Genomic DNA, 22,852 nt, shown 5'->3' with positions numbered 1-22,852 from the left:
CCCAACAGTTTTTGGAAATCTGCTACAAATTCCTGAGCAAATAGTTTTCTAAACATGTGCCACAAATGATTCTCATCTGATTCGTGGAGAGTTATGCATAAAAGGGATTATCCAAAGGGTGGTCACATCAAATGTGGTGCCACCTTCAAATATAACACTAGACTGTGAAATGCACCAGAATAGATCAGAAAAGCTGTCAGGGGGACTTAGGCAGCATTTACATGTGTTTTTGCAGCCTTCCTCTGCCTTGGAAAAGCGGAGGGTTTGACGTCAGGTGGTTTGAGCAGAAGAGAAGGGTTGGATGGCAGACAGAGTATTGCACAGGGTATGATGCTGAGCAGTATGTGCAGGAAAGAAGTGTAGAGGGTATGATGTTTGGCACTATGTGCAGAAGAGTAATGCAGAGGGTATGACTGAACAATATGTGCAGGAGAGGAATGCAGAGTATATGATGATGGGCAGTATGTGTCAGAGAGAAATAGAGCCTATGACAGCCAAAGAGTATACAAAAGTAGAGTTAGAGAGTATGACGGCAGGCAGTATGAGCAGAAGAGAAGGGTTGGATGGCAGACAGAGTATTGCACAGGGTATGATGCTGAGCAGTATGTGCAGGAGAGGAGTATGTACGGTATGATGTTGGGCAGCATGTGCAGGAGAATATTACACAGGGTATGATACTAAGCAGTATGTGCAGGAGAGGAGTGCAGAGGGTATGATGCCAGGCAGCATGTGGGGGGTATGACAGTGGGAGTTATATGCGGAAGAGTAATGCAGAAGGTATGAAGCTGGATAGTATGTGCAGGAGAAGAGTGCAGAGCATATGATTCTGACCAGTATGTGCAGGAGATGCATGTGAAGGATACCATGCTGGGTAATATGTGCAGAACAGGAGTGTGGACAGTATGGCGGTGGGCAATATGGGCAGCAAAGGACTGCACAGGAAATGAGGCCGGGCAGTATGTGCAAGAGAGGGGTGTGGAGGGTATGCTGCCAGGCAGTATGTGCAGGAGAGAAGTGCGGAAGGTATGACACTGGGCAGTATGTGCAGGAGAGGAGTGCAGAGGATATGATACCAGGAAGTATGTGCAGGAGAGAAATGAGTAGGGTATGTCAGTGGAAAGAATATGCAAAAGAGCAGAGGATTTGATGGCAGACGGAGAAGTGGAGAGGGTATGACAGTGGCCTGTATGTTCAGGATGGGAGTGTGGAGGATATGATGCTGGGTAGTATGTGCAGGAGAGTAGTACAGAGAGTATGACACCGGGCAGTGTGTGCAGTATAGCAATACAGAGGGTATGACATCGGGCTGTATGTATTAGAGAGGAGTAAAACACCCGGCAGTATGTGCAGGAGAGAAATGCAAAGGGTATGACAGTGGGAAGTACGTGCAGAAGAGGAGTGCGGAGGGTATAGCACTGGGCAGTATGTGCCCAGCACCCAGTGTATGGAAAAGGCCACAGGGTGACAAGTCTATGACAGTGTGTTCAATATTCAGAAGTGATGTGAAAAGGCATAGGGGAAAGGAAGTGGAAAATGTGGTCACTGGTTGCCTTTTAGACCTTTGATACCTTTTATGTGGGCATCAGATAGAACTTAGAGACAGAATATGCCTGATCTACATCTCAGCTGAAATCGGTGTACTGTGTAAAGTTGTTTCTATGTAGGATGCCGGCAGTCCACCTGACAGGTAATAGGATGTGTTGTTCTGCAAAGGAGAATTGGGAGGGGGAGTGAGCACTGAGAGGAAAAGCAGAGAGGAGATTATACATGCTGAATGGGTAGAAGAAGCTTTGACTTCCCTTCTCTTTTTGTACAGTATGGGATATAGCAAGGATACAACTGTTTACTGGAAGATGCATCACACTGCTGACATGGATAGTTAGAAGTGTATGTTAGAAGTGTATGTGGACTAGAAGCGCAATCCTCAATGTATAAGTGGCATTTAGCTTTAATATTATATGGTCTGGTGGAGGTGGCCTGTAACATCTGTCTTAGTGGGGACTCATGTGAATAGTTCAATATTAAACATTGCTTCATTTAGTGTGTTATAGGTCTGAGTAATACTTGTTTTACTCCTTTTTTTTATCCTTTGTTGCAACTTCTGAATGTCATTGCTCACTGCAGGTTTCCTGGAGTCAACAACAATGGTACATGACTGTGCAATGTCTGTTGGCATGGCTGCTTGTATTCTCCACTGGGACAGTGTGTGACAGGGTGACAATACAGGAGCATGATTAGGAGACTGGGACAGAGCGTTATCACCCATTAATAGGAATTGTTTGAACAAGGACCTTCATGGCAGGGTAAAAAGGCATTAATTCAGGGCTGGACAAATCCCTGTAGCCAGGTAGCCATTACTTTACTTTGCAGCTGGCGCCTAATAAAAAAAAACAATAGTTTACAACTGGAGCCTAACTTTTGAGGGTTTGTTTAGTTCTTGTAAATGGAGCTGGCTCCTAAAATACAATTCTGCTGGTACCTAGATTGGACAGACTGACTCCTGAATTTAGCATGCATTTGTCTACCCCGGTATTATTTTTATGTAAGGTGAAGAATCTGAAATATTAAAAACTACATTTGAAATTACATTAACATTAAACTTTAGTGATTGTTTTACGTCTACTTTTAAGTCGATTTCCAGCCTTCCCTTCAGTCTTGCACAGGTGTAGAGTCTCCTCTCTTGTACTGAAACTGCTTAATCTGAATTCACTGCACACTGTGAGCTTCTCACAATGTGCATCAGAAGTTGCAGCAAATCAGATAGAGTCTACCTCATTTCCTCGCTGGAGGATGTCCAACATCTTCTAGCCTTTTCCTCCCCAACCTTGTTGTCCTTGGCCCATCTGTTTCATTAATTGGATTTCAGTTCTTACAATCATGGAGGCCCAACATCACACGTGGGCATTAACCTGCATGCAAATACTGCTTAGGAGTGCCACACCTCCAGACTAACATCCACCAATCAAGCCAATATTTGAATAACTCCTTCCAAGAACCAGCTCACTACTCACATCAGTGCTGGGGGTTCTTGAGAGGAGTACTGAGGCGGGGGCTGTAATGCTTTCAGGAAGCTATAAACAGCACCCTGCCGCCCCTCCCACCAGTTATGATTTGTCTGCATTGCATAGAAAAGCAAAGAGACCCAGTGATGACATCACAGTGTCTAAAATAAGGTATGCCATGAAATATGCTGACACAGCGACCATCAGCCTTCAAGCAGGAAACTTCCAGCTGTCCAGCCATCCTGTGTATGGTTGATGATTAGTGATGTGTGTGGGCTAAACAGAGTTTGCCGCCTGAGGTCCCATTCACCCTTGCAAATGAGGCAGTTTTGTGTTTTGTATTGCAAATGAGGCAGATCGCATAAAGTAGAGTGGACATGGTCCAAATTTCAGCCGGTTCCTGATGAATCGGCCAAAATTCTCACAATGAGTGCCGCTGTAGGCATCCTTCCATCGATGGAGCAGGTTGGATAATTCCCTGCTGAACAGAGCTGGCAGCCAATCAGCCGACAAGCGCTGTCAGAATACAATGCAAACAGCAGGGATTCCTCCATCAATTATCCTAAACATTGATGGAGGAATCTGTTCTATTTTTTTCATTCAGCCCAGGGCTTGAATGAAAAAAATAGGATACGTGTATACCCGGACTGAAGTCTCGCAAATTCCTCCATGAGACTCCTGCAATCTCCTGTGGATGGGAGGTGCTGAACAATACAATGACAGCTTCCACCACCCACAGCTGTGCGCATGTAACTACATAGCCTGTGATACCTGCAGACAACCACACGTGCATACAGACTGTCTGACTGCCAGTTTATATGGATCCACATGCCACTTTTAGAGGTGTTTTTGGGGGCTTTTTATGCCTCTGAACACAAACCTGCATTTAGAGAGTTGCTTACTGACATAATTTACGTGTAAACACACATGAAGGTGCGTGTATGCACGTAAAGATATTCTAGCCAATAGAATTAGTTTGTGTGCATACACCTCTAAACAGGGCCGGCCTTAGGGGTGTGCGAGCAGTGCAGCCGCACAGGGCGCCATGGCAACAAGGGCGCCGTGCGGCCGACACAGCTCGTCCTTAATATGGGTGATAAATGGGTGTGGTTACTGGGGGTGTGACCACTAAAGGGTGTGGCCACTGAGGGGTGTGGTCACTGAGGGGCGCTGTAAAGCTTTCTCGCACAGGGCGCCTAAAGGCCTAAGGCCGGCCCTGCCTCTAAACACCATATGTGCAAAATTGCACCGCAAAACTCACTGGCAGAAAGATCCGGTGTAGATGGAAACATTTTAATACACTGTGTGCATGAGTTGTGATCCGGCAATGTAACAGTACCTTCTCTGTGAATCTTTGCTGAGCTTTCACTTCTCCCTCCACTGATGTTTAAATCATGCCATCTGAAGCATCTTGCTTGGCTCTCTCCCCTCTATTTCCGGCTTCTGCGCTCTAAGCCTCGTTCTCGCTCCTTCCAAGTTCTATACCTCTGTTAAAACTGAAAATACCTGGCTGGCCTGCTTGTCATATTAGAATTGTATGTATTTTAAGAAAGTTTTGTTTTTATATTGCACAAGATTGGAAACGTTTCCTGCGCTTGCGGCACGTGTCACTGAGCACTCGGGGTCATGTGACTGAGAGGAGAAGTGACAGGCTGGGAAGGAGAGAATGAGGACTAGAACCCGGAAGTAGAAAGAATGAGAACGAGGCTTGGAACTCAGGAGCAGGAAAGAGTCAGGAGAGATAGAGGAGTTGAGGAAGATAGAGCCTTCTGAAAGGTTTACATTGGAGGGAAAAGTGACAGCTGAGGAAAGATCCAGAGAGAAGGTATTGTTATATTGCTATATAAGAGAGCATGGGATTAAAAAAAGAAAAATACGAATTAGCACCCTTATATAGAGACACTAGACCCCAAATCTCCACACACATGTATCCCCTGATCTTGTGACTTGTGCTAATCAAAGGTTGCTCTTGAAACAGGAACTTATCCTGATTTCAGTCCTGGAGACACAGACAGCTGAGAGCTAAGATTGACACTTTTCACAGCATCATACATTACAAATGTCTAGTACCTGTCAGCTGTATGACTGTATACCATTCACTGTGCCCACACCAGCATTTGCACTGCAACTTACCACGGGTGCTTTGTATACGCCAGCATTAGTATTGCCACTTACTGTGGACACTGTGCCTTGGCTGCATTGGTTCTGCCATTCATTGCAGGCACTGTGCCTATGGCAGCATTGGCATTGCCACTCATTGCAGGCACTGTGCCTATGGCAGCATTGGCATTGCCACTCATTGCAGGCACTGTGCCTGTAGCAGCATTGGCATTGCCACTCATTGCAGGCACTGTGCCTGTAGCAGCATTGGCGCACCACTCATTGCATGCACTGTGCATAAAGAAGCATTGATGCTGCCACTCATTGCAGGCTCTGTGCATAAAGAAGCATTGATGCTGCCACTCATTGCAGGCTCTGTGCATAAAGAAGCATTGATGCTGCCACTCATTGCAGGCTCTGTGCATATGACAGCATTGGTGCTGCCAATGTTTGTGAGCACTGCGCATACGGCAGCATTGGTGCTTCCACTTATTGTGGGCTTTGTGCTTATAGCAGCATTGTCACTGCCACTCACTCTAGGCACTTTGCATTCCAGCATTGGAATGCCACTCCCTCGGGCCCTACTTACAGCAACAATGGTACTTCCACTTAGTGAGGGCACTGTTAATACAATAACATTGCCATTTCCACTCACTGCAGACACTGCATACATCAGCATTTGCAGTGCCACCCACCTAGGTACTGGTCATACATCAACATAGCCATTGCCACTTACTATGGTCACTGTGCATTCACCATCATTGCACCTTGCTGTGGGCACTGTGCATACATCAGCATGTGCAATACCACTCAGTACAGGTGCTGTCCATTCAGCAATATTGCCACTACCCCTCACTGTGGGCACTGTACATACCCCAGCATTTGCACTACCTGTAGTTGCAGACTTTATGTATACAGCAGCATCGGCACTGCCATTTGCTGCAGGTACTGTGCATACACCAGTATTGCCACTGCCCCTCACTGTGGGTGTTGTGCATATGGCAGCATTGGCACTGCTACCTACTGTAGGCGCTGTGCATGCTACCAGCATTGGCACTGTCACTCATTGCGTGTACTGGGCATACACCACCATGTGCACTGCCACTCAATGTGGACTGTGCATGGAGCAACATTGCCACTCATTGCAGGCATTCTGTTTACACTAACATGTGACTGCCACTCACTTTGGGCACTATGTATACACCAGCATGTGCACTGCCACACACTGCAGGTGCTAGGCATATGCCAGCTTTGGCACTGTCACTCAATGTGGGCACTTGATTATCCTTTAAGTTACCCCCTCCAGGTGTGACTTGGGAACATAGAGATTTTCTATTATTCATACTTTCATTTTCAGTGAATATTCACACTGCTTTGGGCTCTTCCATTAGCTACCCCATTTCATCCAAGAACTAGCTGTCTGGAGCCAACAAAAAGCAGACACAGCCTTTTTGATAAACTTCCAATGAGATAAGAGGACCGGCCAGTTACAACACTGTCACCCCTCGCCTCAGTTATACTCTCCTTACCAGTACTCCCTCGCCTCTCTGCTATGTGGGCATGGTGCCAGTATATCTTTAAAATCCATTGTGGGATTATTATAATTTTTTTTTTTACTCTTGATTGATTCTTCAGTAATATATTCATGTATTTAAAGCTGAACTACTGGCAGAAACTCTTCAGAAGCTTTTGAAAGGATATTTCTTAACTTCCTGAAATATGGTCTTTTGCAATTCAGTGCTGCAGCTACCCTACAATTGCTCCCAGAAAACTAGCAAATAAGAGCTCAATGTCCCTTATTTCCTGTTTGTAAGACCTGTGGCTGCTGTGCATGCTGCTTCTCCTGGCCACTGGTCTTGTAACTTCCCCATTGTTATTTCTTACTAGTGGCAACATAATTATGTCATAGCTGGCTTGGCTGTAGTGGGAGGACCCAGACATCTCAGACTCCCAGTCTGTCCGACACACAAGCACTGCCGAATTTGACAGGTCAGGAGACTCCTGTCAATCATGGTGTTGTGTCATTGTGAGCAGGTAGGAACAGAACAGGATACTCCTGGTCTGTTCTGCCCACCATGACATAACACCATGATTGACAGACCAGGAGACTCTGGTCTATCCTGCTCACCATTACAGAACACCTTGATTGAAACACCAGGAGTCTCTGGCCTGTCTTGCTCACCATGACCTAACACAATGATTGACAGACCAGGAGACTCAAGATCTGTTACTCCCATAGACAGCTACAATACCCTTTGCATGATGGGAGTTGTAGTTTGCTCTAGTGGCTCTGCAATTGACAATGACACTTCTCTGGTACCCGGGCATTGCTACGTTTTCTGTTTGCAAACAATGATGTCATTGACCTTACAAACGTACTTTAGTCAAAAAATAGTTGTCTTTTAATAAAAGAAATACATAGGGACCGGAACAAACTGCAAATTTCAGCTTTAAGACTTTTTTTGATAAAAATCAATGACATTTGTTGTAATAGTAGGTGAAAAACAACTTGCAGCTTAGCAGACTTGCCATAAAACAAAGTTCTTATTCCTACCTTGAAATGATAAAGGAAAATTGTCCTTGTTTCTTCCATTCTAGATCTTTGATTACCATAGCTATGCTGTCTGTCTGGAATTTCTTGAAGCGTCACAAGAAAAAATTCCTCTTCTTTGGTGCATTTACAGGAGGTAATATCTTGTCATGAGCTCAAACAGCAGTTTATAGTGCTGTAAAATGTTAGAAACAACCGCTACTATCACCTGAGTTTTATGTTGCTTTACTACATATATTGTCAGGAGTGGAAATGTTATTTTAGATGTATAGTACATTTTGTTTGTCACATTTTATAAAATTATGTAAAGCACGCAGATTAGTTGATTATGAATTGATTTAAAACAACTTTATTTGCTACAAATAGTAAATGGAAAAGTTGCATTTCCATTTTCTGTCCAATACTTTTCTAGTGATAGCTGAACTATGGGGTTAGACATTATTCCTCTGGAAAATGTGAGGGCATGACAATAACTATGTGTTGGGAGTGCTGCCTGGCTGACGTAATGCCCTCAAATACATCCAGTTGAGACCATGCCTCTTACCCAGTGGCCCCCAAAGCATCATTTTAGTATTGGCTAATGTATGATGTTGCACACAGCGCTTTACATCCTTTGACAACAGTCAAGGAACTTACAATCTAAGGTCCAAATCTCGCATACATACAGAAGTCAATTACCCTAGTAGCATTTCTTTGGGGTGTGGAAGGAAACCAAACTATCCGGAGGAAAACAGTGCAAGCACAAGCAGAACAGGCAAGCTCTATGTAGATGAAATGCCACTAAGCCACTGTGCTGACAGACATATGCTCGGTGGCTACTTTATTAGGTACACCTGGTCATTACCACAGAGAGCCAAACAGCAGCTCATGTGGCTCAAGATCAATACATAAAGCCTGCAAACATGTTCAGTTCTGTTGCCCAGCTCCCTATGATATTGTTCATGTTTAACTGGAAGATTTAGACCTAGAGGTACTGCTTACAGTGAAGGGTGGACAAAATATATGGAATTCAGTAGCCAGTCTGTCTAGACCAGGAGCCAGCAGGATTTCTTGGAGTCTGCTCCATTGACAACAACTAAAGAAAATCTCAAAGATTGGGCACCAGCTGTCATTTTATAAGGAGCATTGGCTACCTGGCTCCAGGGGTTTGTCTAGCCCTGGTTTACAGTACTGACTGTGCAAGTTCCTAAAAATGCAGCCACAAAAGGGCCAAAAGGAAAATGGCAGCAGACTGTGGCTCTATATTGTATAGTAAAAGACACATATACCGTTTATCACATCACAAGAAATTGTGATAGAGTAGTATAAACAGCTGATATCCAGATTATTATGAAAAGATATTATGTCATTTTATATTTTATTGCTTTATGTGCTTGAGCTTTCTCCTTCCCCAGGGCTGGTGTTGAAGGGGCAAGCTGGGTAATTTGGCATCCTTTCTCTGATGAAGTTCTTGTCTTACATGGTTGGGGCCTCGGACCTCCTGTATTTCTAAAAGGTGGCAGAGGGCCTGGAATGCTTTCTGCTTGATACAACATACATCAGCAGCATACTAGACTGAAGTAGGAAATGTACTGTGGCCATCTCCAGGGTGTCCACATTTTCTGGAGATAGCTTAATTCAGCTCTGTGACAGATGGCTACAAGTATGTGACTAACAAGGATCAGTTGTTTCTGCCAAAGTGCTCTTTTTGACATATAAAGAAGATGTAACTGCTGACTTCCTCCTGAAAATTCTGACTGGCAAACTTATTCAGACTTCAATATTATCAACCTCAAGAAATCACAACTGATGATTATTTATTTCTTACTGAAATCATTATATTAGCCTGACAGCCAGGCAACTAGCACTTTTACAACTCAAGGTCAGCAAGTGCAGCGTCTGTATTTCCTTAAAGACTCTTCATTTTTACAGATGGCACTGGGAAAGAGTCAAGGTCATACAATCTGTGTAACTTAATCCTCCTGTCCCATCTCACTCCTGACCGGACAAAAACCCAAATCCAACTGGGTGGGTGCGGTGGTGACAACAAATGCCTCCGTGAAATGTAGATAGATTAAAGTAGTCACTCGCACTCCATGATATTAAAGTCAATGCTGTTTATTGACTGAGAAAACACACATCTCCTTAGCGACGTTTCGAGACCATGCGGTCCCATCCTCTGTTTGCCTGAGTGTTTTCTCAGTCAATAAACAGCATTGACTTTAATATCATGGAGTGCGAGTGACTACTTCAATCTATATACAATCTGTGTAGACTGTTTTAAAATAAGTATGCAAGATAATGCACTAGGTTTTGTTTTCTAGGTGTTTATCTCCTGGGGAAGTATGCACAGAAGAAAATTAGAGAAATCCAGGAGAGAGAAGCTGCTGAGTACATTGCCCAAGCACGGAGGCAGTATCATTTTGAGAGCAACCAGAGAACATGCAACATGACGGGTCATTATTTTTTAGATTTGCCCACACTTAAAGGAGCTAATAAATATATAATGTTTAAAGGAGAGCTGGACGGGTATAAACAAAATGAATCTGGTATCAGCCCAATGTTAGTTTGCTAACGGTAAATTCAAAACACGGGCTAATTTGTAAAGAATGGGTATGGCCCTATGGAGTTTGGGAAAAAAAAGTGATTTACAATGCTTTACAAATGTGTTTAGCACTTCACTTGTTTCGGAATCTGGAAACAAGCGAAGCCCTATTCCTTTTCAATGAATGGGGGGTAAAAAAGCAGAGAGGAGGACAGTCTGAGTTCAAGACCTGGCAGTCATGTAACAGACCTCTTTGCCAATTACAGAGTGTTCTGTGCAGATGTATGCAGAGAACACTCATTGGGACATCATAGGCTTCAAACCATGGCCTGCATTTTATGAATAACTCATGTATGTAGGTACAGGTAACAGTATGTGCTCTTCACCATAAATAGGTCCTTTGTTTATTTTTTCAGTAATGGTAATGATGCACTGTACATTCTTCATATAGTGTGTGCAAGCTGCGAAAAAGTGGGCAGGGCCTATATAAAATGAGGGCCAACCTGAAGCAGGTCCTACCCTCCCGTCTGTAGCTGAGGGCTTAATTCAGGAGGAGCAGAGGGAAAGGCTTAAAAACACTGTGTGCAGGCTGTACAGTATATCAGCTTACTGAACACCCTAAGTTGTTGTTTTATACTATTTTAAAGGCAGCACAGGGATACCTTGTGCCAGATTTGTTTTATATATATTTGTTTTTTATATTTTATTAGAATTTGTTTTTATTTATTTTATTATTATAATTTTTTTTTTAACTTTACTGTGGGGGCTTTGGTGAAATATCAGGAGTCTAAACAGACCCCTGATATTTCCCTTTTAAAATAGGTAAAGAGATGGAGGACACAGAGTCCATAATTTCTTTTTCTGCAGCACCCGGTATAAATGAACAGGAATCCTCTATACTGAGTGTTCCTGTTCATTCATACATTGTGGAGATAGAATGTTTACCATGTACACAATTATGAATGAACAGAAAGTGATGTAGATCACTTCCTATTCATTCATAACTGGTACATATTAACTCATACTATGTCCAGATGTAAGTCGATGGAGAGACCCTCCGCACTCCCCACAGCAGTCCCGGCCAGATAAGAAAAAAAGTGGTGCTCGCAGTGATGAATTACCGCGGATGGCGAGGAAAGACATCTTTCTACCTTGAGGAAGGGACCTTGCGCGGCCCCGAAACGTAGGTTTATTTGGCTGTCTGTGACTCTTTCTGTCCAATAAAAGGGACATATTTATCTTTACTACTGAGTGCTGGTGATTTCCTGACTTTCATACTATGTCCAGTTATTTACAAACAGTCAGCTGACTGCCGCTCTCCATCCTGACTCGCTGTCACAGGAGGCTGAGTGAGTTGTGCAGGGAGGAGAGCTCTGTCTATTTTGACAGCTGACTCCTCCCCCATAGCCCCGGCTGGGGCTCCTGTGACAGCGCACGGCTGCCTCCACACCTACACTGCTCTCCATCCTGATTGGTCAGAGAAGGCTGAGGGGGGCAGTGCGGGTGGACAGCCCGGCCTCCAGTGACAGGCCGGGTGTGCACAGCGCTCTCCTCCCCTGCACCGCTCGGCCTCCTCTGACAGTTTCTCTCCTCCCTGCTGGACGCTGTACTGTGTCAGAGGGGACACGGAGCAGGGCACAGCGGGGAGGAGAGAAACTATAGATCCACCGCAATTTCTGCATTTTGCCAAAAACGGCCATTTTCGGCCGATATTTTGGTGCATCCCTACTATATATATTAAATAATGTGCGCCTTTTGTGGGAGTTCCTTTGCTGAACATTGCAGATCAGTATCCAGCATTTTTACAATTAAAGCTTTCTTTGATCATTTAAATCAAGTGGGGTTTTTTTTCAATTGGTACCCCCCACTTGCTGTAGGGTGAAAAGCAGTCTAAATGAGTCCCATTTGCTTAACCAAATTTACTATTTTAAGTTTGGCTTAGGTAAAGGTAAAACATGATCCTGGAGATGAGCTGTGCTTTCACATCTTTTTCTGCTTATGTCCTTTGCGTTCAGTGCAGTGTAATATGTATCGCAGACCTTTATGTCTATTTTTATCATGGAATAGCATACAGAACAGTGACTTATTTTTCTCTTTCCCATTGCAGTTTTATCAATGCTCCCTGCTTTGAAAGAGGCTTTACTGCAACAGCTGAATTCAGAGAGCCTAACAAGTCTTCTGAAAAGCAGGTATTATTTTTATTATGGACATAATATTTAAAAAAATTCTGACAATTGGTGGGATTGGGATGTAGTGTTTTTGAATTATTTACCCTTTCTCTGCAAGCACCTTATTCTTCTGCTGCCCACACGCAGGTGCAGATAGTTCAGTAGCATGTAGACTTATGGTTGCTTGTCTTACATACGGTGTCATAATTATCAAACCCTTGTATGTTACTTTATAAGTCATATACAGGTGCCAATATAAAATAAACTGGATATTTTAATCATTTCCACCAAGATCTTTTCCCAGCATCAGCATAATATAGGGTCACAGTGAAGTGTTATCATGTTGCAAGGCCAGGTTCTATCACCGGAGCCTGTAAACTGGAGCCCAAAGCAACACTCCTATGTTGGAATTGCCCCGTATATAAAGAACTCTTTCCTGTTTTCTGCTCCTAACATGGTTTTAAATATTATGAAATGATGGGGGGAAAATGTGTGGCTAATAACTTATATGGAGGATATGCTGTCTAAAGGCACCAACCTATTCTGCCTCATGGTAAACCAAGTACTGTACCATGTAATTCTGGTATAGTGTCTGCATAGAGTTTAATCTGAAGACATACTGGAGGCAGAACTGATGTTTTCCCACCTGACCCACCTGACCTTTGTACTTGAATGATTGTGTCCTTAGGCCACATTCACATCTGCACGTTTTAGAAGTGCATTTTTGACACGTTTAACACTGGGTAGCATTGACCTCTGTTACACACAGTTCTGGAAACTGCATTAAATATGCAGCATGCTGGAATTTTTCTAACTTTGCACACAAAAACGTGCAGATATAACAGGGCATATGAATAGAAGTACTGTTCATGACCATATCACACTAGAAACCTATTTACAGAGATTTGTAGCATTTACAAACTTCTCAGCTTATTCCCTCTAGCAATATGTAGCTGGGTAATGAGCTGCTTCTGTAGATATCTACAATACTTCTAGATGCAAAAACAAATTTGTGATGTGCCAACAACTGCATTGGATTACATGGTTAATTACTGAATCTAGCAAATTTGTAGCCAGCTTTCAAACACTACAAAAGGTCAATCACCTACTGTGTCAGCACAAATTCAGAGATGATTTGAGGATCTACAGCTGAGTGATACACAAATAAGATACATTTATGTTATTAGTTAGGGTACTTGAATGTATTTTTAGGATTTTACTCCTGAGCTTAGTGTCACTAAGGCCTTGTTCACACCAAATGCAGAGCAGATCCACTCAGGTTTCTGCACACGCAGTGCAGTGGTAGCCTCGTTTTTGATGCGTTCCGGGCCGTTTTTGGTTAAAAAAAAATATATATTTTTTTTTTGTTTAAAATGGGCTTTCAGTGCGTTCCAGGCATTTTCATGCGTTTGCATGCGGTCCAGAGCAGGTAAAATAGGGCTTGCTGCAGTTTTTTCACCTGTTCTGGACCTGCTCTGGAACTGCACGCTGCAATGTGAACTGGAGCAAAAAATACCATTGGAATAAATTGGACGCAGTTTTGATCCGGTCTGCAACTGATCTGCTCTGCACCTGCTCCGCGCTTGCTGTGAACAAGGCCTCAGTGTATAGTGTTCTTCAAATACTACAAAGAACTACTAGCATTCTGCCTTTCTACAACAGTATCTCAACAAACACATAAGCATGTTGCTTCTACTGTATATTTGTTGTTATTGCAGTCAGAACCACATTTCTCTTTAGTTTAATATCTAGGGAGGGTCCATTAGGACATAGAGAGTAACTTAAAGACTAACCCAGGTACTTGCTGACACCACAAGGTATCTCCACTTCAGCAAAGTTGCCTACACAGTTTTAGACTAGCACAGGTTAACGTCAATGCAGGGTAGCATATATTATAAGAAAGCACCTAGCCTTTTGGGTTGTGGACACTTACACTCCTCTTACCTAGTAATCAAAGCAATTGTGGATATTTTGGTTCCCAATTAGTTTGGTAAGGATCCATTATGCAAACTTCTTTCCTGGTAGACTTGTTAGTGATAGAGGTATTGTGTATCTGCTGCCCAGTCCTTTCATACAATGTTTGAAACTATAATGTCTGTGATAACAGTGTGTCTATGAATGTTTTAGATCCAGCATGCCAATAATCACTGTAGATATGAGGAGCTAAAAGGTCAATGTACTGTATGTACAATTGTGTGAAAAGTAAACCCTCTTTGAATTCTATGGTATTAAGTATCAGGACATAATAGAAATCTTAAAATTAGGTAAATGCAACCTTAGATGAACAACATATGACATATTACTCTGTGTCATTATTTATTTTACAAACATAAAGCCAAAATGGAGAAGCCATGTGTGAAAAACTAAGTATACGGTATGATTCAATAGCTTCCAGAACCTTTAGCAACAATAACCTGACGTAATGGCTGCAAACATGCCCAAATCATCACCCCTCCACTACCGTGCTTGACAGTTGGTATGAGGTGTTTGTGCTGATATGCTGTGTTTAGTTTTCACCAAACGTGGCACTGTGCATTATGGCCAAACATCTCTACTTTGATCTCTTCTGTCCAAACAACATTGTTCCAGAGGTTTTGTTGTTTGTTCAGCCTAAGCCAAAAACCTAAGCCATGCTGCCATGTTATTTTAGGAGAGAAGAGGCTTTCTCCTGGCAACCCTTCCAAACAAACCATCCTTGTTTAGTGTTTTTCTAATTGTATTGTCATGAACTTTAACATGCTAACTGAGGGCTGTAGACCCTGAGATGTACCTTTTGAGTTTTTTGCAATTTCTCTGAGCATTGCATGGTCTGACTTTGGGGTGAATTTGCTGGCATGTCCACTCCTGGTAAGATTGGCAACTATCTGGAATGTTTTCCAATTGTGAATAATCTTCCTCACTGTAGAAAGATAGATTTGAAATTGTTTGGGAATGGCCTTGTAATCCTTCCCAGTTTGATGATGGAGAGCAACAATTCCTTCTCTAAAGATGCCCATACACTGCACGATTCTCTTACGAGAATCGTGAAAATCCCGCGATTGTACGATAATCGTGCAGTGTATGGAAGGCGTGCGACCGCTTCTACTGTGCGGTCGCCCGTCTTCCGTCGAACAAGCAGGCTGGAAATCCCGCCGGGAATCGTACGATTCTCGGCGAGTTGGTGGCCTGCTTGTTCGACAACTGCCGAACGGGCCAGTGTGCGCACGCGCACACTGCCCGTTTGCAGTCATCGGAAGCCCGCCCCTCATTGCAGTCATCGCAAGTACGATCTGCATGTCCAAGATGGGCAGATCGTACGTTTTTTTAAGTACTTTACAACCCTCGCAAGACAAAAGTCTTGCGAGGGTTGTAAAGTGTATTGCCACCTTTAGATCATTGCTGGTGTCTTGCTTCCTTGGCATTGTGTTAACACACACCTGAATGCTCCAGACCAGCAAACTGCTAAAACTTCGGCTTTTATAGAGGTGATCACACTTGCTGATGAACAATTTATCAAGGGCATTTGATTAGCAGCACCTGGCTGGTGCTTAGCCTCTTAATTCCTATGGAAGCAGTAAGGGTGTACTCGGTTTTTAAAACGTTTCCATTTTGGCTTTATGTTTTTAAAATAAATAAGGACACACTGTAATATGTCATGTGTTGTTGTTCATCTGATGTTGTTTTTACCTAATTTTAAGACCTGTTGAGGGCCAAATTTTTTTTTAATTATATCCTGATACCTATGGGCTTGTTGACACGATTTACAGTGCGTTCCAGCGCAGTTAGCTGCTAGAACGCACTTTATCACATCCCTGCCGGCTTCCTGCGTTCAGGGGCAGGTGGGGGCTTGGCGGTGCATTGAAGTCAATGGTACCGCAGCCACACCGCCCCGACTGCAGTGCATTCGCCCACACCAGAACGTGTGGCACATCAATGCCTGTGTTTTGGTCCAGTGCGATTTGAAAACAGAGTGCATGCATGGCAGCGCTTTCATTTACTTCAATGCACCGCCACGCCCCCCTCCCGCCCCAGAATGAAGAGAGCCGGCCAGGATGCGATCCTGTATGTCCCAACAGCTAATCCTGCTGGAATGCACTAGAGAGTGTGTAAACAAGCCCTAAAACCATAGAATAAAAAGGTTACACAACTGTAAATAGATGATAAGTCTATTTTTTTTTTTACTTACTACATCTGGATGTGTGGCAGAGGCCCAGCATCTGGACCATGGCCAAGCATGTTTAACTAAATGTATTAAATATTTAACTGGTTAAATCCTCTGGTTATTTGGGGTAATATGCTATGTACAGTGTTTTCTTATTTCCCATCTCTGGATACAGTGTCTGCTATATATGTATGTATGATTTGTTTTGTGTAGTACATCTATTGCTATTCCACTGGCTCTTAAGCTTGGAAAACTATTTTCTTCAAATAAGAATGATTAAAAATAGAGGTGTGGTTGAATTATATATTTAATCTCTAATGTATTTGTTGTGTGCTACAGACCAACAAACAAGATAGAAATTTGGGAGGATTTAAAGATTATAAGTAAGTATAATGTGACTTGTTTTTGCAATGCTTCGTGAATGCAACTTTTCAATATAAAGACTACGTTGCTTCCACCAACCAATTTAGAACTATCTATTTGTCATTAGACATTTTATCTGAAATAAGGTCATCAAATTCCTCATGGTTAAAATATTTCTCCAGTATAGCTTTGAGGCAAAAATTGTGAAGGAAAGGCAGAAAGAAACCTGAGGTAGTAAAAATTATTTAAAGGAGAACGATGGGGTTAAGGCTTTTCCCCATAGTTCTCCTCAGGGTAACGGGAGGACACAAACTAGCATCCTCCCGTCACCCTAAGCTCAGTATACTGAGACGCCGCAGCTGAAGCGGATCTCGACAATTATGTCTGGATCCGCCCAGCTTCGTGAGTGACAGCTGGCTCTGCCTATCTGCGTGAGTGACAGCTGGCTCCGCCCCCTCACCCGTACGTTCAGCCGGTCAGTGCTGGCGGATCGAAGCGGGGAGGGGGGAATCCAGCCGTGCTGTGACAGGATCGAGAAGTGAGCGAACGTCGGTATGTGTTCGCTCACTTCCCGATCTACTGAGCCGACCTGTGACAGTCTCATTGTCACAGGTCGGCTAGATTCTATGAGGTGAGTGAAAAGCACTCACAGCCTTTGGCCATAGTTTTCTTTTAACTGAAAACAGTAGATGTTGCTTTTTCAAGCTTTATGTGTATGTAATGTGAAATCTGATTTGGTACTTTTTTCTTCAATAGTTTTAATATGGGATATCCTGGTTAGTAATGAATAAATTATATTAAATTGTATCTTATTAACAAACTGGTATACTTCTCTGTAATTTCTCAGGTTTCACTAGAAGTATAGTAGCAGTTTACAGCACGTGTATGCTGGTTGTTCTGCTACGTGTGCAGCTAAATATTATTGGTGGATACATCTATCTGGACAATTCATCTGGAGGAAAACCCTGCAATGTAAGCCAAGAAACACGTCAGCATATTGTCTGTGTTTTGGTCTATGTTAGGAGTATATATAGACCAAGAAATTAGTAATTATCTGGCTGCTAGCCAGAGCAGAAGCTGGTGAAACAGATCTCTGCTTCATCAGTTTCTTTGGGGGTCCCAATGTGACATTAGGGGTCTTGGGACCCCTGATGCCTCCGTGAAGAGGACCTGTCATTGTTTTCTTTAGCCCCCCTATGTGATAGCAATTACATTAAGTGTAAAAAAAGTTTAAAAAAAAAGGTTTTAAGTCCCCCCGCCTCCGAGTGCACGCGCTTATAAAGGTAAATAGGCGTTGGGTGCGCCTACGTGCGAAAACAACGATTACCCCACACGTTATATATTGCCGGGAACGTCGGAGTGTCAGCAATAATTTTGGGGCTATTAATCACTGATAACACTAAATTCATGAGCAGTAAAGCTTTTAAAGCGTTGCCTATGGCCAATTTTAGGCACGGTAGTTTTTTGCTATTGCAATTTTGCATGCAATTTTAAAGCTTGACATGTTTGGTGTCTATTTACCCGACGTGACCTCATCTTTTATTTTTTACCAAAAAATGGGGGGGTAATAAATGTTTTATAACATAACGTAGGGAAAACAGTTTTTTGTTTTCAAAATTTTTGGTTCTTTTTTCATTATATAGTAAAAAAAATAAAAACCCCAGTGGTGATTAAATACCACCAAAAGAAAGCTCTATCGCTACCCAAAAAATGGTATAAAATTAATTTCAGTACAGCGTTGCATGACGGAATAAATGTCGGTCAAAGTACCGCAGTGCTGAATACTGAAAAATGGCCTGGGCAGGAGGGGGTCAGCAAGTGGTTAAAGCTTTAGCTCCATGCACTAAAGCCTTATTCTTTTTCCAGGGTCTCCAAGCATCCCCAGAGGTGCAACAACAGTATTTGTCTAGCATTCAACACCTCTTAGGAGATGGTAGGATATCATTTTACACTTTGCTTCTTTTCATGTATCTGTTAGGCTGTTTCTCACTGTCACCATACCTGTGCTTCTACCGGAAGTGGTGGGCATGATCTGTTATGTTTTTTCCTCAGGCCTGACAGAACTGATAACATTGGTGAAACAAGCAGTGCAAAAAGTGCTTGGCAAGTAAGTCTAATTAGAGCTAGATTTCACACAAATTAAACACTTAATGTGAAGTGAACTAGCTGCTTGTTATTTCTTTTTCTATTAAAACAAAAAAAAAGTCTTCATTTAGCGTGATTGTATTGTTGGCAAAATAAATTAGTTAACATCTACAACAGAGTAGCATGTACATTTGTTATCCAATCCAAAAGGTTTCCCAGCTGCTGTTCAGAGAAAACCTTTCCTAAGGTAGGCATGGAATAAATGGAGGCTGCCATTGCTTTCTCAATCTGAATATTTGTTATAGGTCACTTCAAAAGTATAGTGTTTTGTGGTACAGCATAACAGCCAAGCAACTAAAATTTTCAGATGCAGGTTTACAGTTGCAGTGCTCTCAGAGCCTTTAGACGATCCCTGAAAACTCCCGTTTCAGGGAATCCTATTCCACCTCCTTTTAAAAACTGTACATCACTACTCCTTCAAACAGCCCATCCCTCCCAGTTTTCACCTTCTGCATCACTTGCCCCTCCTTGTAGATTGTAAGCTCTCATGAGCAGGGTTCTCTAATCCTGTTCTATTGTAATTGTATTGTCTCCCCATATGTTGTGAAGCGCTGCGCAAACTGTTGGCACTATATAAATCCTGTATAATAATAAAAATAATAATTTGTCCAGGAATGGTTTACTTCAAATGATGTAAAACCCAGTTCCAGAATTTTTTTAAGGTGCTCAGCAGAAAGATAAAGAAAAGAAAAGCTGCTCTTGCTGTAATGCTCACATCCTCTCCAAAGCTGCCCTAATCTGAGTGCCCGTACTTCTGCAAAAAGATCATTGTCATTAAACCCACTCCCTGTAATTGCAGGGCATCATGGTCCCCTGCACCCACGGGGGTTGCTTTACCATGGTACCCTGCACTCACAGTAACATGTTCCAGAGAACAACACTGATGTCATCATATCGGTGATGCTCTCTGCATCATCAAGACCATTATGCCCTGCACTTATCCAGCACCAGGAATCAGACCCTGCCTATCACATAAGTATATGCTGGGGGAGATGAATTTGGCTTTCATCTGTCACTGCAAATCCATACATGTTCACAATCTTGAAAAATGTTTTTTTAGCATATTGTACAGGTACACGGATTGTCTTCTTTTAACAGCTTGTCTTTGAAGCACTCTCTTTCTCTTATGGATTTGGAGAATCATATCAAAGAAATCCGGAGGTTGGTGGAAGAACGCAGTGAAACACCAGATTTAGAGGCGTCTCAACGCAAGTCGCTGTTGTGTCGATTCATGATGGCAGATGAAGAGTACCCATTAACATCTCAGGTATTTTCTGTCCCATTTCTAGTTTATTCTGATATGCCATTCATTAACACCTAATGACCAAAGCAGGAATTGCTGTTTCCTTTGCAATGTATACCATTTAAAGGAATAAGACAAACAGATTAAGTAATTCAGAGCTGTACCCTAGTCTTTGCTAATTGTATAAATCTTTTTTAGGCATGTGGACTGACAGAAAAAGATGTCACGACAATACGGCTTCTAAATGAAACCAGGGACATGTTAGAAAGGTAAAGCATGTATGTTGTGTCCTTTTGTCTGCAGGCAAGCACTTAAATTGTATGTAAACCCTGAGAATGAACTGCTCTTGCTTGGTATGTTCATTATACCATTGAAAGTGTTGTGTTATTTCTAGGGCTGTAATTAACGATTATTTTCATAATCGATTAGTTGGACAATTATTTGTTGATTAATCGGATAGAAGAAAAAAAAATACCAACTTTTATTTTTTAAATAAAATACACAAATAGAGTGTTACAAACATAACGTTTATTTCAGAATAAAACTGCATGCAGAATTTTTTGCACTCGAATGCACGTTATTGCGGTATTGCGCGTCCAGTGCAGGCGATCGCACTGTGGGCGGGAGGTGTGTTTGGGGTGCCATTGAAATGAATGGCACCGCAATGCACCTCCTGCAGCAGAATTTGTCTGGCTGGAACTGAAAATGATTTTTTAAATAATTGTATGTATTATATTAGACATTTTAATTAGTTTCATGGATTTAAAATCATCTGAATTGAAAACCTGCAAGCCAATATAATAAAATAAGCAAGCTTTCATTTAAAATAGCACACCAAAATTGGACCAAAAACACAATTATATATAAAATAATATATAAAAGCCGAGTCATCCGTTTAGAGTTGGTAATGGATATTGGCCCGAGTATTATTGTTCTCACTCTGGCGCGTGTGGCAATACGTGACATGTGTAGCGCAACCCGACTTGTGTTACCGTTCGTATGCATGCATTTGCGGAGGGCGGGAGACTTTACATTTATCCTAAATCATCTTCCAGGGCAGCCCAGGAGAGATAGGATCCACCCACCTGAAACAGGAAACACATCATCCACAATTAAAATAAAAGGGGAGGTGCCGCCCAACCACCTCAATGTATTGTGTTTCCTCCAGCCTAACAGGAACATCATAAGCATTTGTTATTTTTCCATAGACCTGCGTGCCAGTAGCAGGGGCCTCCCAGTGTATGCTCCCCCGTGATTCAAGGACAAATGGACCTGGAGGGGTTGCATGCCTGGGCTTGCCCTAGGATTAACCTTTCTTGGTTATCTTGCTTGTGGGACCCTCACTCCCCATATCTTTCCCCAAGGTTTCTTATCTGTCTTGAGGAGAATCAACTATCCCCGTGTGCATAACAGCTCTAGCTGAGCTTTTCCTTATTCAGAATTGGTATGTATGCTGCCATATGGTGGATATTTATATCCAGTAGCATGCGGGGCCTCCTTGAATAACCAGCTATGCAGTTGTGAGTACACCCTGGCACCACATCCACAGATGCCAGGGAGGGAGAGGGAGTGCAAGCCGGTGGGGGATGGAGCCTTAAGCGGTCATGAACCTGGAAGTTCTGTGCATGCTTTCTTTGGTCAGCAGTGCCACAGCATGTGGCCTGATTCTGCCATGCCAGCTGCTTCAGATTCAGCGGTTTGGACACAATTGGCTCCAAGGTAGGTTGGAGGTCTTTAAGTTAAGTCTTCTTCCTCCATACTGTGGGTAGGGCATAGTGCAGGGAACCCTTGGGAGGTGATACTCCTTTTGGGTGTTAGTTGCTGGAGGTTGTAGTACCTTTTACTAACACAGGGACGTGTTCTGCACTTCTTTCCACCATTGGTGTGTCTGATTGGAGGCAGGGGCTGCAGCACAAACAATTTTCAATCTGCTGAGCAGCAACCCAAAATTAAGCAACCTATTAACCACTTCTGGGCCCCAATACGTCTATAAACGACGGCCCGTTAAAGTGGTTAAAACAAGAACACCACTTTTAACAGCAGGCAATTGCTGTTAATGTACAAGCGATCCAGCGTCTGTAGAGCTGCCGGATCGTTTGTACCATGTGGCGCCCACCCCCACACCCCAGCGCCGCTGGCTTCCCCAGACACCGCTGTCCCCGTTCGGTGACCGGGATCGGCTGGGCGGGTTTCTACGCAATGATCGGAGAGAGAATCAGCGACTTCCAGAAGCTGATCTCTCCTCCGATCACTGGACCCGGAAGTATTGCATCACTTCCGGTGTCACTCTTACAGTCTCCGGCTCTAAGAGCCATAAGATGAAGGTGGGGAAGCAGATCTCTGCTTTTTTGGGGTCCCTAGGTGTCATATTTTGCTTGGAGAGTAAATACTTATTTTACTCACTGAACTGCAACTCAATTTATAACATTTGTATCATGTGTTTTTTCTGGATTTTTGGTTGATATTCTGTCTCTATCATTCAAAAGGCACCTATGATAAAAATTATAGACCTTTCATTTCTGTGTAAGTGGGCACACTTACAAAATCTGCAGGGGATCAAATCATTATTTTCCTAACTGTATGTCTAGTGTTGGGCTTCACCTTTTTTGTGTGTT

At 42.8% G+C, this 22,852-nt stretch overlaps 1 protein-coding gene across 1 annotated transcript in view; it reads left to right on the top strand.

Moving 5' to 3' along the window:
* The first annotated feature begins 4,699 nt into the window (after positions 1 to 4,699).
* The window catches only part of PEX3 (peroxisomal biogenesis factor 3), a 28,352-nt gene continuing 10,199 nt past the window's right edge, over positions 4,700 to 22,852 (top strand). Inside the window, exons 1-10 of the mRNA XM_018573821.1 lie at positions 4,700 to 4,827; positions 7,701 to 7,789; positions 9,957 to 10,088; positions 12,285 to 12,366; positions 16,826 to 16,869; positions 17,697 to 17,821; positions 18,716 to 18,782; positions 18,902 to 18,956; positions 20,093 to 20,261; positions 20,436 to 20,506. Of these exons, the coding sequence (XP_018429323.1) occupies positions 7,720 to 7,789; positions 9,957 to 10,088; positions 12,285 to 12,366; positions 16,826 to 16,869; positions 17,697 to 17,821; positions 18,716 to 18,782; positions 18,902 to 18,956; positions 20,093 to 20,261; positions 20,436 to 20,506 (815 nt within the window). The 5' untranslated portion in view covers positions 4,700 to 4,827; positions 7,701 to 7,719. The remainder of the gene's footprint in view (positions 4,828 to 7,700; positions 7,790 to 9,956; positions 10,089 to 12,284; positions 12,367 to 16,825; positions 16,870 to 17,696; positions 17,822 to 18,715; positions 18,783 to 18,901; positions 18,957 to 20,092; positions 20,262 to 20,435; positions 20,507 to 22,852) is intronic.

Source organism: Nanorana parkeri, unplaced genomic scaffold (assembly GCF_000935625.1).
Source record: "Nanorana parkeri isolate BGI_ZX_2015 unplaced genomic scaffold, ASM93562v1 scaffold2555, whole genome shotgun sequence".
NCBI classification, from domain to species: domain Eukaryota; kingdom Metazoa; phylum Chordata; class Amphibia; order Anura; family Dicroglossidae; genus Nanorana; species Nanorana parkeri.
Note: the sequence above shows the minus strand (reverse complement) of the source record. Positions and strands in the feature narration are given on the sequence as shown.